This window comes from Populus nigra, chromosome 1 (genome assembly GCF_951802175.1).
Source record: "Populus nigra chromosome 1, ddPopNigr1.1, whole genome shotgun sequence".
Taxonomy (NCBI): Eukaryota; Viridiplantae; Streptophyta; class Magnoliopsida; order Malpighiales; family Salicaceae; genus Populus; species Populus nigra.
Genome location: NC_084852.1, coordinates 3278441 through 3291528, shown reverse-complemented (window position 1 = coordinate 3291528; position 13088 = coordinate 3278441). Strand labels below are relative to the sequence as shown.

Genomic DNA, 13088 nt, shown 5'->3' with positions numbered 1-13088 from the left:
AAGAAAATAGAAGTGTTGGGTTGAGCTGGAAATCTCTTCAGATAAAGGTTTGAGGGACAAGATGTATATTGATGTCATATCCTGCCCGAGGGTCAAGATCACAAGATGTGACTCGAGTAAGCAAGAGTGAAGAGAGCCATCAAAGCTTACTGTCAGACACTCCAACTTTTGAGAAAAGAAAGACACCATGACGAAGAGGGGACCTAATTTATCAGGTAAGTATACATGCATATTGATCACGATGCATCCTTGACATATCAGTGTCTTACCATCACCTCCCTTTTGAGCGGGTATTGAGCCCTCATCATTCAGATTGTATGCTTTCTAGCCCTATCTTCTTTCTACTTGAGTGCGCCTAAGAGTCCTTGACCGTCTTAGTTAGTGTGTTTTCTAACCCTACCTCCTTTCGAGTGCACTTTTCAGCCCTCATTCCCTTTCGAGTCTTATCATGTCTTCCTTTTAGACATTTTGTTTTTCATCTAGGTAGGTCACCTATCACAATCCGACCTCTTTGAAAACTCTTTTCAACTTTCGTTTGGGCCGCTAGCCCATCATAACGAAACTATTTTGAGAAATTCTTGCGTTTCTCACCACCTCTAAAATATTCACCAGGGTAGGTCACCCCACACAACAAGATCACTTTAAAAATTTTCACACTTTTGAAAAAATCTTTGTATTTTTCAAAACCTTTCCTGGGCAAGTCACCCCACACAACAAGACCTCTTTGAAAAATCTTGGTATTTTTCATCAAAAAAATCTATTTGAAAAATGTGTGTTTTTCACATGAAAAAGTCACCCATCGCTTTTCTCCCGGGTAGGTCACTCGTGATAACTCGACCACTTCAAAATCTCTGAATTTTTGAAAAAAAATGACCTTCCAGTTTTTACTCTTAGTGCGCTTTGTAGCCCTTAACGTCTTTTTCATCTTTACAACGCCTACTCTCAAAAGTCTCTGACGAGACTTTCTATCGTAAGCCTTGTAAAGAGGGGGGCAACTGTCATAACCCAATTCTGGGTTATTCCCCAAAATAAATCTCTTTTGTTAAAAAAATAAAAAAATAAAAAAAGATAAAAAATAATAATAAAGGCTAGTAACGTGGAGAAAGCATGTCGGAAAGTCAAGTTGCAATATTTGGAGGAGATTTAAGACCTATTGGCACCTTATTGTGCCCAAAATTGGAAAAAAAAAATGCAAATTCAAGATCAAATTAAATGATTATTGGAAGAATTTGCATAAAAATTAAGACCAATTACATAATTAAATTTTTAATAGCCAATTTGATTTAATCATGGGCCAAATTAAATTTTAATTATGTTTAAGAATTAATTGAGGTCCAAATGAAGGATTTAATTAAGTGTAAGGACTTAATTATACTTTGAATGGGTCAAATTAATTTTATTTGGGGCTTAATTGGTGAAAAATTAAGTTTGAGAGCCTAATTTAGGCTTAATTGAGAAGATTGGAATTTTAAGAGACCAAATTTAATTTTTACCAAGTTAATTGATTGAAATTAGGGGCCAAATTGCAAGAAAATTGAAGTTTTGGGGCCAATTAGGGGTTAAATTGACAAAATCCAAAGCTAAGGACCAAACTGCAAGAGGCGCCAAACTACAGGGGCCCAATTGACAAAATCCGGGGGGCCAAATTGAAGACATTGAAAGTTTAACAGCCAATTAGGGACTTAATTGAAGCAATCCGAGACCAAGGACCAAAATGCAAAACGCGCGCAAGAGGAAGGACTGATGTGAAATCTGGCACTTTGGCTCCAGTTTTCATTTAAATGAAACGTCGCGTTTTGGGAAAAACGACGCCGTTTCATGGGTTAAAAGAAAAAAAAGGGGGCAGGAGTCGCCTGGTACTGTTCATCTTCTTCTCCACTGAGCTGCCCGAGTGGCCGACTTCAAGCCATGTTTTCTGCCTCGTTTGTACCCCAAATTCGAAAACGCATGCACCAACATGGCCACCTAGAACCCCTCTATCGCGGGGAGTGGTCCGGTCGGGTCAAAAAGGTTTCAAACCGCTCCGTTTATTGGCCCAAAGTGTGCACCTCGGGCAGTCTGCAAATTGGGCAGTTCGAGGTGCCCAATTTGAGCCAACGGTTTGGATCACTCAGGTCAAATCAAGGGCTGAGATTTTTTCCCCATTGAAGACAAGATTGCCCTCTTTCCAACCCTATAAATAGGAGCAATTTTCATGCTCAAAGGGGGAAGAAAACGAATCTCAAAGTTGACAAAAAATCATGTCTTCTACACGGTTTTACTGAAAAAACAGTCTCCCTCCTTCCTTTCTCTCTTTGTCGTGGCCTCCAGCCGCCACCACTGAGCGCGCCACCATCCTTCCCACCGTGCACCACCTCCCTGTCAAACCATCTCAACCTAAAAGCTTAAGCTGTTAGGTGAGGTCTCAGGATATGATTTATATTATTCTCTAACACACCCCCTCAAGTGAAAACCTTTTGGGCTTGAAACTTGCACAGGCCCACATTACCTTATGCTTAATTTTTTATCAAATAAATGGGGATGGTGAGATTCGAACTCGAGACCACTTGGTCATCAAGGCTCTGATACCATGTCAAAAAACCATCTCAACCTAAAAGCTTAAGCTTTTAGGTGAGGTCTCAGGATATGATTTATATTATTCTCTAACACTCCCACCCATCACCAGCAACGCCCCAAAGTCAGCCACACCTCCCTCTCTCTCTCTCCTCCATCACTGCGGTTTCCTCTCTCCCTCTCTCCACTGTGACTCCAGCCATCACCGTGCACCGTCGGCCTCGCCACCACCTTGCACCACCAGCTCCCCCACGCCAGGTAAATTCTCCCCTCCTCTCGGTCGTTTCTCTTCTTCATTCCTCTGCATGCCGCTGCATGCAGAATTCGTTTCTGCATGCAGCGGCAGCGGTTAATTAATTAACTGTTGTCTTTGGGCCGGACCGGCTCTGGCCTAGCCCAAGCGGCTGGGCCTGGCTCGGCCCGAAAAAAAAAGAATAGGATCTGTTAGGCTGAGACCGACCTAACCCAAGGGTCCTGGACCGGACCAAGGGTTTGGGCCGAACCGGCCCACAGTTTTATTTAATTAAATAAATAAATTTAATTAATAATTATTATATATTAAAAAAATTCAAAACAAAATTCAAAAAAATTTTAAAAATCATTTCAAAAAAATTGTGTTTTTCTTAAAAAATTTTTTTACCAAGGTTGCTTGATATTGGGTTGTATACTTACATGTTAAGATACAAGTCTGGTATTAAAATACCTGGTTTTCTCCAAAAACAAATTTAAAAAAATTATTTTATGGATACGACCAAGTCCTAAATAATTTTCCAAGCATTTTTTCCAAAAAATATATACAAATTTTTGCATCTTTCTCACGTTTTAAAAATTAAAAAAAAAATAGATATCATGACTAGTTTATGATCATCCATTAGGGTTTGGCCAAAATGTCAAAAACTTTTATTTCAACTTTTTTAGGATCCAAATGTAGACTTTAATATTTGTGGAGTGTAAAATTACATGATAAAGTACACCCTCGGGTATTAAAAATACAAGGTGTAAATAAAAGCAATTTTAAAATTCAGACTTTAGAATGGTTAGGATTTAACCTAATAAGGTAGAGACTCCTTCACGAAGGGAGATCTACGTTGAACCTTAGAAACGACCAACGAATAGAAACTTGACCTAGAAAAATTATCAAACAACAATGCAGCTTACCTTAGATAGAATGCATTAGGGGTGACGTGTCTTCCCCTTACACAACCAGTCCCTTACTCAGACTCTCACAGACCATAGGTTCCTAGTGACCATAATACTAGGTGACGACTCCCAATGAACCATTCCAAACACAAATAATAAAAATAATCGACAGCCGACGCCGCGCGGATTTTTGACGTGCGACATCATGGATTCAATATATTTACCAAGTTTGACTCAGTTTTTTTTCATTTCTTTTTATTTTTTTATCTCGAGTCAATGCTCAAAATCTTAAATTTTTTTAAAAAAATTGCATCGCCAATAGTGTTTTTTTTTTACTTGTTTTTTTTTTCTAAATCTATATTTCTTTCTCTACTTTCATACTTCAATATTTAGTTTATTGGAGACTGGGTTTAATAATTTATTGTGGGTTTACTTTATATATGGTTAGCTCAGTCTCTTTACACTATAAACTAAAAGAGGTGGTGACTTTACTATTTACCGCATCACAAAACACTATTCATTCCAATAATGTTTTTTGTTTTTCTAAATCTATATTTCTTTCCCTAATTTTATATTTTAACATTTAATTTATTGGAAACTGGGCTTAATAATTTATCATAGTTTGCTTTATATATGGTTAGCTAAGTCTAATAACTCGTATTACGGGTTTGACGAGTTAGCTCAATTTTTTTTATCTTTTTATAATTGGTATTTTTTTAATTTTATCATTAAACATTGGGTTGATTATGAATTAAGTTTCATGATTTATATTGGTTTGATTTTTATGAGGTTATCCTAATTTTATGACTCAAATCATGTATTTTGCGAGTTAAGTCGTGTAGACTCAGGTCTTTTATTGTATAATATTTTTAGATTGATTTTTTTTTCAATTTCAACCTTTAACAATAAGTTTATTGAAAATTGAGATTTATAATTTTTTTTGATTTATTTTTTATAATGTTATCACAATCTCATGGCCTGTGTTGCGGGTTTGACAAGTTAATCTAGGTTGAGACTCACGCTATTTTTTTTTTTTTACTTTCTATGAAAAATCAAAATAGTTTAGTAATAAAATTAATATAAAAAATAAATTGGGTGCAAAATTGATAACACCCATATAGTTTAATGGTATATTTTTTTTAAAAAAAAAGCTATCATTTTAAAAGTTTTATTAAAAATTAAGTCATGTTTTTACCAATCATTAAGATTGTATTTTGATTTGTAAAATCAATCAATTTAATTAAAGTTAATTTTTATATGATTTAATTAAAAACTTGAGTTAGATAAAAAAACTAAATTATAAAATTAACTTATTAAATCAATAATATAATTAAAAGATTCTCCATGCTTTTAATATTTGTTTACATTTTAAAAAATTTATCCAATAAATAACAGTTCAATAAACTAGTAGAAGTTAGATTACGAGACACTAACGTCAGCTGAACTACTTCATGATTGATAAGCTTTAAATGCGCAATTAAAATATCAAAGGCTTTCTGGGACACTCCTAGGGTGTTTAATTATTAGAGGGTTAATTTTAGCTCCTCGTCTTTTGATGCGGTGCTTAATTGCTGTTTTTTTTTCCAGATTGGTGATATCTTCTGGATGTTGCTGATTGTAGATTTCCTCCTTCATCCACCTTGATGACGCCTACTCAAATCAAAGGATTTGCAAACTAACTTTATGTTTTTTTTTTCAAGTTGAAAATTCAGCTGAACCAACCAGATCTAATCTAGATTTAATCAAGTTAAAATTAAGAAACTTTCTTTTTTTTACAAAAATATGCTTCTTTATTAAAATTAATTAATCTAAATTGATGCAATAATCTAATAATCCATGAATTTAAAGTGTGCTTAGGAGTTTGATAGTTATTGATTTTTAAAAAAAAATTTATTTGAAAATACATTAAAAAAATATATTTTTTTAAAAATTTTTTCACATCAACATATAAAATAATTAAAAACATATTAAAAAATATTAATTTAAAATAAATAAATAAAATTTAATTTCTATATTTCCATCAAACCTATTTTAGGGTTTGAACATGAACCATCTGAAGAGGTTTTTTTTCTTGTATATTATTGCTTTAATAAAGATAACAAAAAAGAAAAGAAAAGGATAAAAGTAAAATCAGAGAAAGATTAAGAATGCCAAAAGAGTGTGGGATTGATATTGTAATATATGATGTTTTTTTAAAAGTATTAATTTAAAATAAATAAATAAATAAAATTTAATTTTTTAAAAAAATACTTGTAAAATATCTAAGTAATCATTCAAATTATTTTATTTTCTTGAAGGAAAAAAAAAGTCGCGTACGAGAGAACCTTTGTTATTAATATCACATGCAAACTTCTTAAAACATTATTGACCATTATATTATTGTCCTCGTGAAAATGACATCTTCTCACCATTATTAGAAGCACAGGAGAGTGTTTTGAAAAGCGGGGACAGAGTGAGAAACAAGAACATGATTTTAAGGCACGTGGTCAGTTCCTTGTACGGTCCTCAATCAGTAAAACAAGAGAATAATTTTTAAAATTTTTTATATTAAAATTATAAAAAATATTAATTTAATATATTTTCAAACAAAACTCATGAAATTCAATAAAAAAACATTAAAAAAAAAAGGAGGAGATAAGGTTGAACAAGTGACGACAATCTATTGGCTTCTTGGATTACCTTATCTCCATGTCACAGGTCCTTTCTCTTAATTGTTTTCTAAATTTGAAACTGTAATTTGTAATTGTAATTCCCAGCATAGCGCATATGCGAGGGTAATCACAACAACTCAAGAGAAAAACAACACCCTATTAAATCAAATTAAAAAAAAAAACAATTTGAAGCATCGAAGGGTGAAATAGAAAAAAATGAAAGGACTGAAATGAAATAAAACCTTGGTGGATGCTATCAATAGCCTTGTTCTTTTAGCTTTCTGTATAATGTAATGGGCAGGTCTTATTACTTGAGTGTGTGATGCAAGAGATAGTCATTGCAGATTTTAGTTGCCTAAGTTTGATCCTTTGTGGAGTTCCTTTGCAAGTCTCTTTTTTTTCTCCTTATTCATAATTTTCAAAACAAAAAAAAAGCATTTACCGATCATAGCTTTAGATTAATTATATGTGTTATTGAAAGAGATGAGGAGCTAGTATCATTCGTGCAGGTGTCAAAGTGATCATCAGCAGCCTTCCATTCCTTTCTCTCTTTGCTAGGTGAGTACTTGTACATATTATTCTTTTATTTGTTTGTCATTATCTTTATATTATGCTTTTTATCTTAATTATGTCATAAATTTGCATTTTTGTGGGAATTGCTGCTTTAAACTCATAAGTGTAAACTATTTTGTTTCAATGTATTCGTTAGATCGCTGGTATGCTATCTTTCACTAATGAAATTCTTTTTATTGGTTTTGAGAAGAAGAAAAAAGTATTTCTATCTTTGTTTTATGGAAAAAGCACGTAGATCTATGAACTATATATATATATATATATATATATATATATATATATATAAAGGATAGATTAGATATTCCCATTACTTAATAATCGAGGAAAATAGTGTTTAAAATTAAGATAATAAAATTGAAACCAAATCAGCTTCATTAGATAAAGCTGTTGTGTAAATAAGTGTGACTTTTACTCATGGCATAGATAGACATAGTCATTACAGATTTTAGTTGGCTAAGATTGATCCTTTGTTGAGTTCGTTCCATTAATTATGTCATCAAATTGCATTTTTTTGTATGGGAATTGTTAGGGTAAGTGTGAATTTTAACACATAGCATGGATAGCTATTGATTAGGGGACAAAGGGATTACAATGATCTATGAACTATTGTGTAAATAATTGTTATGTTAGGACAAGGAATTAAATGTTTATCGTTCTTCTTATACCTTGCCTTGATGCTCTTGAAGCTGGCTTTCATGCAGAGCTAAAGGCCTTCTCCTTTTGTTCCTCTCGCTATATTTTACTATTGAGCAGTCAGTACCGGTGCTTTCCGCATATATTTTCACAAATTAAGGTAATAAAATTAGTATTCTCATTCTCTCAATGCCTATTTTACTTGTAATGACTCACTCTCACGTTCTGTATCCTTATTTTACTTGTAAGAAAACTTGAATATGTCTTCCCTGTCTCCGTGTCTCCAAGTCTTCAGAACTTCGAAGAGATGGAGATTCATTCAGCTGGCAATTTAAAGCAGGTATTCTACAGTGCAGAAGGAGATGACATCATCGTCAAGTCTAAAATTAAAGATGGCATCATCGACTTCCCTCAGCTAAGAAAATTGTCTCTTTCAAAGTGCAGCTTTTTTGGTCCAAAGGATTTTGCTGTCCAATTGCCGTCTTTGAAATGTCTACGCATCACGGCCACGAAGAATTGGGTAATTTGTTGGCACAACTACAAGTACGTCCTTTATATTTCTCCCCTGATTTTTTCCTTTTAAATTTAAATTGTCAAATTCAATACATTGTGATAATTTCTTATTTCTTCCTTTAGATTTCTAAGACTAAAGTAATGCATAAATGCTAGCAAATCCTTTAGCCATCCACTGAATTTAATTGATGATTTAAATTGGCTTAGGAAGTTAGACATCAATTACTGTAATGTAATTTCTTATTTCTTCCTTCAGATTTCTAAAACTAAAGTAAATGCATAAATGCTAGCAAATCCTTTAGCCATCCACTGAATTTAAAAGGAGTGAAATTGTGGCTCTTCCGCCAATTAATGGAAAGTATTTAGACAGGACAATAAAGCTTCGTATTTGGTTTTTTTCTTCTAAACAATTAGAGTTAAAAAGTAAAAATTGAAACTTTCTTTTTAAATACAATATTTTCTCATTCCAAGAACTTCAAAAGCACCAAATTTGTATTGAATTCAAAAAACATATTTTTTTTAATATTTTTTTCATTTTTTTTACAATTTGTTTTCACTTTTTTTATGAAAAAAATAATGATTTTATATTCCCATGACCCGTTGCCTTGTCTATCTATATCTTCTTGTTGATAAGTATTTCGGTATTGGGGATAATTGGTTCATCTATTTTAACAAAATTATATAATAGTTTCGAAGTGCACAAAAATTACTAGGAATTATATCTAACAAATTGGTACCCTTATTTTCTTTTGATGCAGGGGCTTACAAGTTTGGAAACATTGAAGTTGTCCTCCCTGCTTGTGCCTGACTTGAGGAGTATATGGAAGGGTCTCGTGCCATGCAATTTGACTACTTTGGAGGTGAAAAGGTGTCAGAGAGTGACACATGTATTCACAAACAGCATGATCGCTAGTCTAATTCAACTGAAAATTCTAGAGATATCAGACTGTGAGGAATTGGAACAAATCATTGCAAAGGATAATGATGATGAAAATAATCAGATATTGTCAGGGAGTGATCTCCAATCAGCATGCTTCCCTAATTTGTGTCGACTTGAGATCACAGCATGCAACAAGTTAAAGAGTCTCTTCCCGGTAGCCATGGCTTCAGGTCTCAAAAAGCTCCGAGAACTTAAAGTAAGGAAATCCTCTCAATTATTGGGAGTATTTGGGCAGGATGATCATGCTTCACCTGTCAATGTTGAGAAGGAGATGGTGCTCCCTGATCTGCAGGAGTTGTTGCTTGTACAATTACCAAGTATTTCCTCCTTCAGTCTCGGATGTTCTAATTTCTTGTTCCCTCATTTGAAGAAGTTGGAGGTGGATGGATGCCCAAAGCTGACCACAGAATCTGCTACTACATCAAATGACTCAATGAGTGCTCAATTAGAGGTGCTGCTGATTTGACTTGATTTCTTGCCTCTCCTTTAGTTTTAAAAGTGCGCAATAATTACTATGAATTACATCTAACAAATTGGTACCCTTGTTTTCTTTTGATGCAGGGGTTTATGAATTTGAAAGAAATATATATTGGAAACTTGGAAGGAGTACAAGATTTAATGCAAGTTGGACGTTTGGTAACTAATAAAAGAGGTGGGCATGAACTTTCACTCGTTAGTTTGGAAACATTACGCTTGAACTTATTGCCAGACTTGAGGTGTATATGGAAGGTTCTCCTGCCGAGCAATTTGACTACTTTGAAGGTGAACGACTGTAAGAGACTGACACATGTATTCACAGACAGCATGATTGCTAGTCTAGTTCAACTGAAACTTCTAGAGATATCAGCTTGTGAGGAATTGGAGCAAATCGTTGCTAAGGATAATGATGATGAAAAGGATCAGATATTTTCAGGAAGTGATCTCCAATCTTCATGCTTCCCTAATTTGTGTCGACTTGAGATCACAGGATGCAACAAGTTGAAGAGTCTCTTCCCGATAGCCATGGCTTCAGGTCTCAAAAAGCTCCGAAAACTTAAAGTGAGAAAATCCTCTCAATTATTGGGAGTATTTGGGCAGGATGATCATGCTTCACCTGCTAATATTGAGAAGGAGATGGTGCTCCCTGATCTGCAGGAGTTGTTGCTTGTACAATTACCAAGTATTTCCTCCTTCAGTCTCGGATGTTCTAATTTCTTGTTCCCTCATTTGAAGAAGTTGGAGGTGGATGGATGCCCAAAGCTGACCACAGAATCTGCTACTACATCAAATGACTCAATGAGTGCTCAATTAGAGGTGCTGCTGATTTGACTTGATTTCTTGCCTCTCCTTTAGTTTTAAAAGTGCGCAATAATTACTATGAATTACATCTAACAAATTGGTACCCTTGTTTTCTTTTGATGCAGGGGTTTATGAATTTGAAAGAAATATATATTGGAAACTTGGAAGGAGTACAAGATTTAATGCAAGTTGGACGTTTGGTAACTAATAAAAGAGGTGGGCATGAACTTTCACTCGTTAGTTTGGAAACATTACGCTTGAACTTATTGCCAGACTTGAGGTGTATATGGAAGGTTCTCCTGCCGAGCAATTTGACTACTTTGAAGGTGAACGACTGTAAGAGACTGACACATGTATTCACAGACAGCATGATTGCTAGTCTAGTTCAACTGAAACTTCTAGAGATATCAGCTTGTGAGGAATTGGAGCAAATCGTTGCTAAGGATAATGATGATGAAAAGGATCAGATATTTTCAGGAAGTGATCTCCAATCTTCATGCTTCCCTAATTTGTGTCGACTTGAGATCACAGGATGCAACAAGTTGAAGAGTCTCTTCCCGATAGCCATGGCTTCAGGTCTCAAAAAGCTCCGAAAACTTAAAGTGAGAAAATCCTCTCAATTATTGGGAGTATTTGGGCAGGATGATCATGCTTCACCTGCTAATATTGAGAAGGAGATGGTGCTCCCTGATCTGCAGGAGTTGTTGCTTGTACAATTACCAAGTATTTCCTCCTTTAGTCTCGGATGTTCTAATTTCTTGTTCCCTCATTTGAAGAAGTTGGAGGTGGATGGATGCCCAAAGCTGACCACAAAATTTGATACTACATCAAATGGTTCAATGAGTGCTCAATCAGAGGTGCTGCATATTTGACATGATTTCTTGCCTCTCATTAAGTGTTTTTATTTCTTGTTTCCCTCAATAATAAGACTTACAAGTTAGAATGTGTATGTCATGCTTGAATTGGTTTTGCAGGTATCTCAAGTAGCTGAGGATGCCAGCACTTGTTGCTCCGTGCCAACCAGCACTGCTAGAAGGTGGACCCGAAGATTTGGATGGAAAAAGGAAGAGGATGAAGGTGGTCATGCTAATATTGTTTAGCACCATCTTATTATATAGGCTACAAGATGATTGAGTCAGATGATAAGTTAATATGGACTTTGGACTTTGAAGAACATGCTAATGATTCATTCTTGCAGGTAATATGGCTGCAACTATTTATCTTCTATGCTTCTTTAAATGGTTGGATTAAATCAACAAATAAGATATGACTGGATGATCTTTGTCCTTGATGTTTGCATTAGGTTGGTTGGTTACTTATGTGATGATCAACTCGACATTGGTGGGAAGTAATTCCAGCTGTTTCATTAGCTATAACAATTTGTCTTATTTCATGTGTTTGTTGTGTGAACTTCCAGAAATGTTGTGTGTTTAGTAATTTATTGTGCGAACCTCCAAAAAAAGGGCTTTTGTTTGTTTGCCCATTTGTGTTTCTTTTCAAGTGTCCGAACCTTCAATAACTAAAGGCATAATGTTTACTCATTTATGTGCTTATTGTTTAATGTGTGGATTCTTATTCTTCTCATTTTGATGTTCTATTTCTATTACGGATTCTTTGTGGTTAACTTGTTATTGTGCGTATCGTACAATAATATAGTTTCTACATGAATATATATAAATACATGTGAATGAGTGTGTGTGTGTATATATATATATATATATATATATATATACACATATAATCAATTTACAAATTTATTGACAGAATATGAAATTCCAATATATAAGTAAAAGGATAAATCCTCTAACTTTGAAAAGAATTAGTGTTTGCCTTTGAGATTGTAAATTTTTTTTTTCAGCGTATATTCAATTTAATATTTTTAATAATACAAATGAAAATAAACAACAAATTTAATTTATAAATGTAACTATCTCAAAACAATGTTGAGAAGGAAAAAAGATTAGTAGAATAAAAATAAAACTAATAGACTTTTAAAAAGAAGAGTTTTTAATGTTAAAAATATTTTTTTTATTTAATATTTTAAAAACATGTTAAAAATACCACATGTTGAACTTGTGGTATCTTGACAAACTGATATTTATCTTCACACCGTTCCTCGCCCAGAGTCTTATTATTCATCTGGAAACACTACAGATAGAACATTGCGGTGGATTGAAGCGTCTTATCAGAGTCTCTTGGATTTCCAGGATTAAAAAATCTCTGTTAAACTGGAACATGTCTTCCCTGTCTCCGTGTCTCCAAGTCTTCTGAACCTGGAACAGATAACGATTAAATTTGCTGACAATTTAAAGCAAATATTTTACAGTGGAGAAGGAGATGCACTCACCAGAGATGGCATCATCAACTTCCCTTTTAATTCTTTCAAATTAATTGGAAATAGTGTCATTTTTTCTCTTTCAAATTAATTATTACCACATGTATTCCCTTTTAATTCGGTTTAGTATAACATTCTACAATATTAAATATAAAAATTAGAAATAATAATTCCATTTTATTTTAAAAGACTTTTCATAATAAAAAAACATTCATCCATGAGCCAGAAACCAAAATAAAAAAAAATGGTGCAGCCAAACTAAGCACAAGGCTCAAGATGTGGGCAAAAGCGTAATTTCAATTCACGGGCGCGTGGGATTGGGTTTGTTCTGGACAGTGTTGTTGAGAAGTGTTTCTTGTAGGGACCTGAAATGTGGGTCCCAGACACAAGCACTGCGGGAGCGGGTTATTATAAATACAAGTGATGATGGGTGATTCTCTACGATACATTTCACAGGGACGGCATTGCTGAA

The 13088-nt window shown here is 34.0% G+C and overlaps 1 protein-coding gene across 7 annotated transcripts; it reads left to right on the top strand.

The window, feature by feature from the left end:
- Positions 1 to 6520: 6520 nt before the first annotated feature.
- On the top strand, positions 6521 to 11834 carry LOC133671089 (uncharacterized). 7 transcript variants are annotated; one of them, XR_009834204.1, is made up of 9 exons: positions 6521 to 6902; positions 7604 to 7710; positions 7800 to 7890; positions 7995 to 8093; positions 8822 to 9454; positions 9565 to 10296; positions 10407 to 11138; positions 11256 to 11479; positions 11585 to 11834. XR_009834204.1 is itself a non-coding variant. In XM_062091770.1 (8 exons), the coding sequence occupies exons 3-8, from the start codon at positions 7858 to 7860 to the stop codon at positions 11379 to 11381; spliced, it is 2355 nt and encodes a 784-aa protein (XP_061947754.1). In that variant the 5' UTR covers positions 6521 to 6902; positions 7619 to 7710; positions 7846 to 7857; the 3' UTR covers positions 11382 to 11834. The 7 variants fall into 7 exon arrangements, 6 of the variants coding, with proteins under 6 accessions (XP_061947754.1, XP_061947738.1, XP_061947721.1 ...); XM_062091770.1 differs by having other exon boundaries at positions 7619 to 7710; positions 7846 to 7890; positions 11256 to 11834; XM_062091754.1 differs by having other exon boundaries at positions 7619 to 7710; positions 7839 to 7890; positions 11256 to 11834.
- Positions 11835 to 13088: the final 1254 nt, after the last annotated feature.

Excerpts from the sequence above, each read along its gene's own strand:
- LOC133671089 (XM_062091770.1), top strand. The coding sequence starts at position 7,858 with ATGGAGATTCATTCAGCTGGCAATTTAAAGCAG. Across the intron at positions 8,094-8,821 it reads ATTTGTTGGCACAACTACAA|GGGCTTACAAGTTTGGAAAC; the intron begins GTACGTCCTTTA and ends CTTTTGATGCAG. Across the intron at positions 10,297-10,406 it reads CAATGAGTGCTCAATTAGAG|GGGTTTATGAATTTGAAAGA; the intron begins GTGCTGCTGATT and ends CTTTTGATGCAG.